A 1,061-nucleotide genomic window follows, 5' to 3' on the forward strand; every position below is an offset into this window, starting at 1 on the left:
TCCCCACCAATGCTCTCTGGTGATGCCCTCTGGCTCCCATGGCCGCAGTCCAAGCTGGCAGCACTGGCAGCTGGTCAAGGTCACACCAGCTCCTCGGAGGCGGCTTGGACAGAGATCTGACACTCCTTTTCACCTTGCTCTGGCCCAGCTTAATCCTTGACCTTCCGAGGCTGCCGGAGAGGGTGACAGTGAGGGATGTCACCTGCCCCCTCCCAGCCGGGATTAAACGGGGCCAGTCCCCACAGCTCGGGGGCTGCTGCGGTGTTGGGGGTGCTGGGATGGGTTTAACTGCAGGGATGGGCCTTGGAGAAGTGGGTTCCCTGCTGTCACCCCTTCTCCAGCCCCCTCCCCTTCATTTTCATTTGGAGACCCCATTGTCCCCCCAGCCATCCGTGGTCGCTCTTCGTGGCTGGGGGTGAGGATGGCACTGGTCAGGGAAGAGGTTTGAGGCACTGCCCCCCCTGTCCCCCTCTTCAGACCACCAAAGCTGATCCCCCTCTGTGGCTTTGCTCCCCAGGTTACGGCCATGCAGCCCCCAGCACGGATGGGGGGAAGGTCTTCTGCATGGTCTACGCCCTGCTGGGGATCCCCCTCACCCTCGTCATGTTCCAGAGCCTGGGCGAGAGGATCAACACCTTTGTCAAGTACCTCCTCCACCGCATCAAGAAGTGCCTTGGCATGAGGCGGGCGGAGGTCTCCATGGCCAACATGGTCACCATCGGGTTCTTCTCCTGCATCAGCACCCTCTGCATCGGGGCGGCCGCCTTCTCCTACTACGAGCACTGGAGCTTCTTCCACGCCTACTACTACTGCTTCATCACCCTCACCACCATCGGCTTCGGGGACTACGTGGCCCTGCAGAAGGATGAAGCCCTCCAGAACAAGCCGCAGTACGTGGCCTTCAGCTTCGTCTACATCCTGACGGGGCTGACGGTCATCGGGGCTTTCCTCAACCTGGTGGTGCTGCGGTTCATGACCATGAACGCCGAGGACGAGAAGCGGGACGCCGAGCACCGGGCCCTGCTCACCCGCAACGGCCAAGCCAGCAGCATCCACCCCAC

At 62.1% G+C, this 1,061-nt stretch overlaps 1 protein-coding gene across 1 annotated transcript; it reads left to right on the forward strand.

Annotated features, from left to right (window-relative positions):
- Positions 1-294: 294 nt before the first annotated feature.
- On the forward strand, positions 295-1,056 carry LOC106900679 (potassium channel subfamily K member 3-like; the record flags this gene model as incomplete). The annotated part of the gene is made up of 1 exon (XM_014962829.1): positions 295-1,056. A coding segment is annotated over one exon (762 nt), but the record flags the coding sequence as incomplete, so codon positions are not given.
- Between the last annotated feature and the right edge of the window lie 5 nt (positions 1,057-1,061).

The sequence above is a fragment of the Calidris pugnax genome, unplaced genomic scaffold (genome assembly GCF_001431845.1).
Source record: "Calidris pugnax isolate Ruff unplaced genomic scaffold, ASM143184v1 C14665880, whole genome shotgun sequence".
NCBI classification, from domain to species: Eukaryota; Metazoa; Chordata; class Aves; order Charadriiformes; family Scolopacidae; genus Calidris; species Calidris pugnax.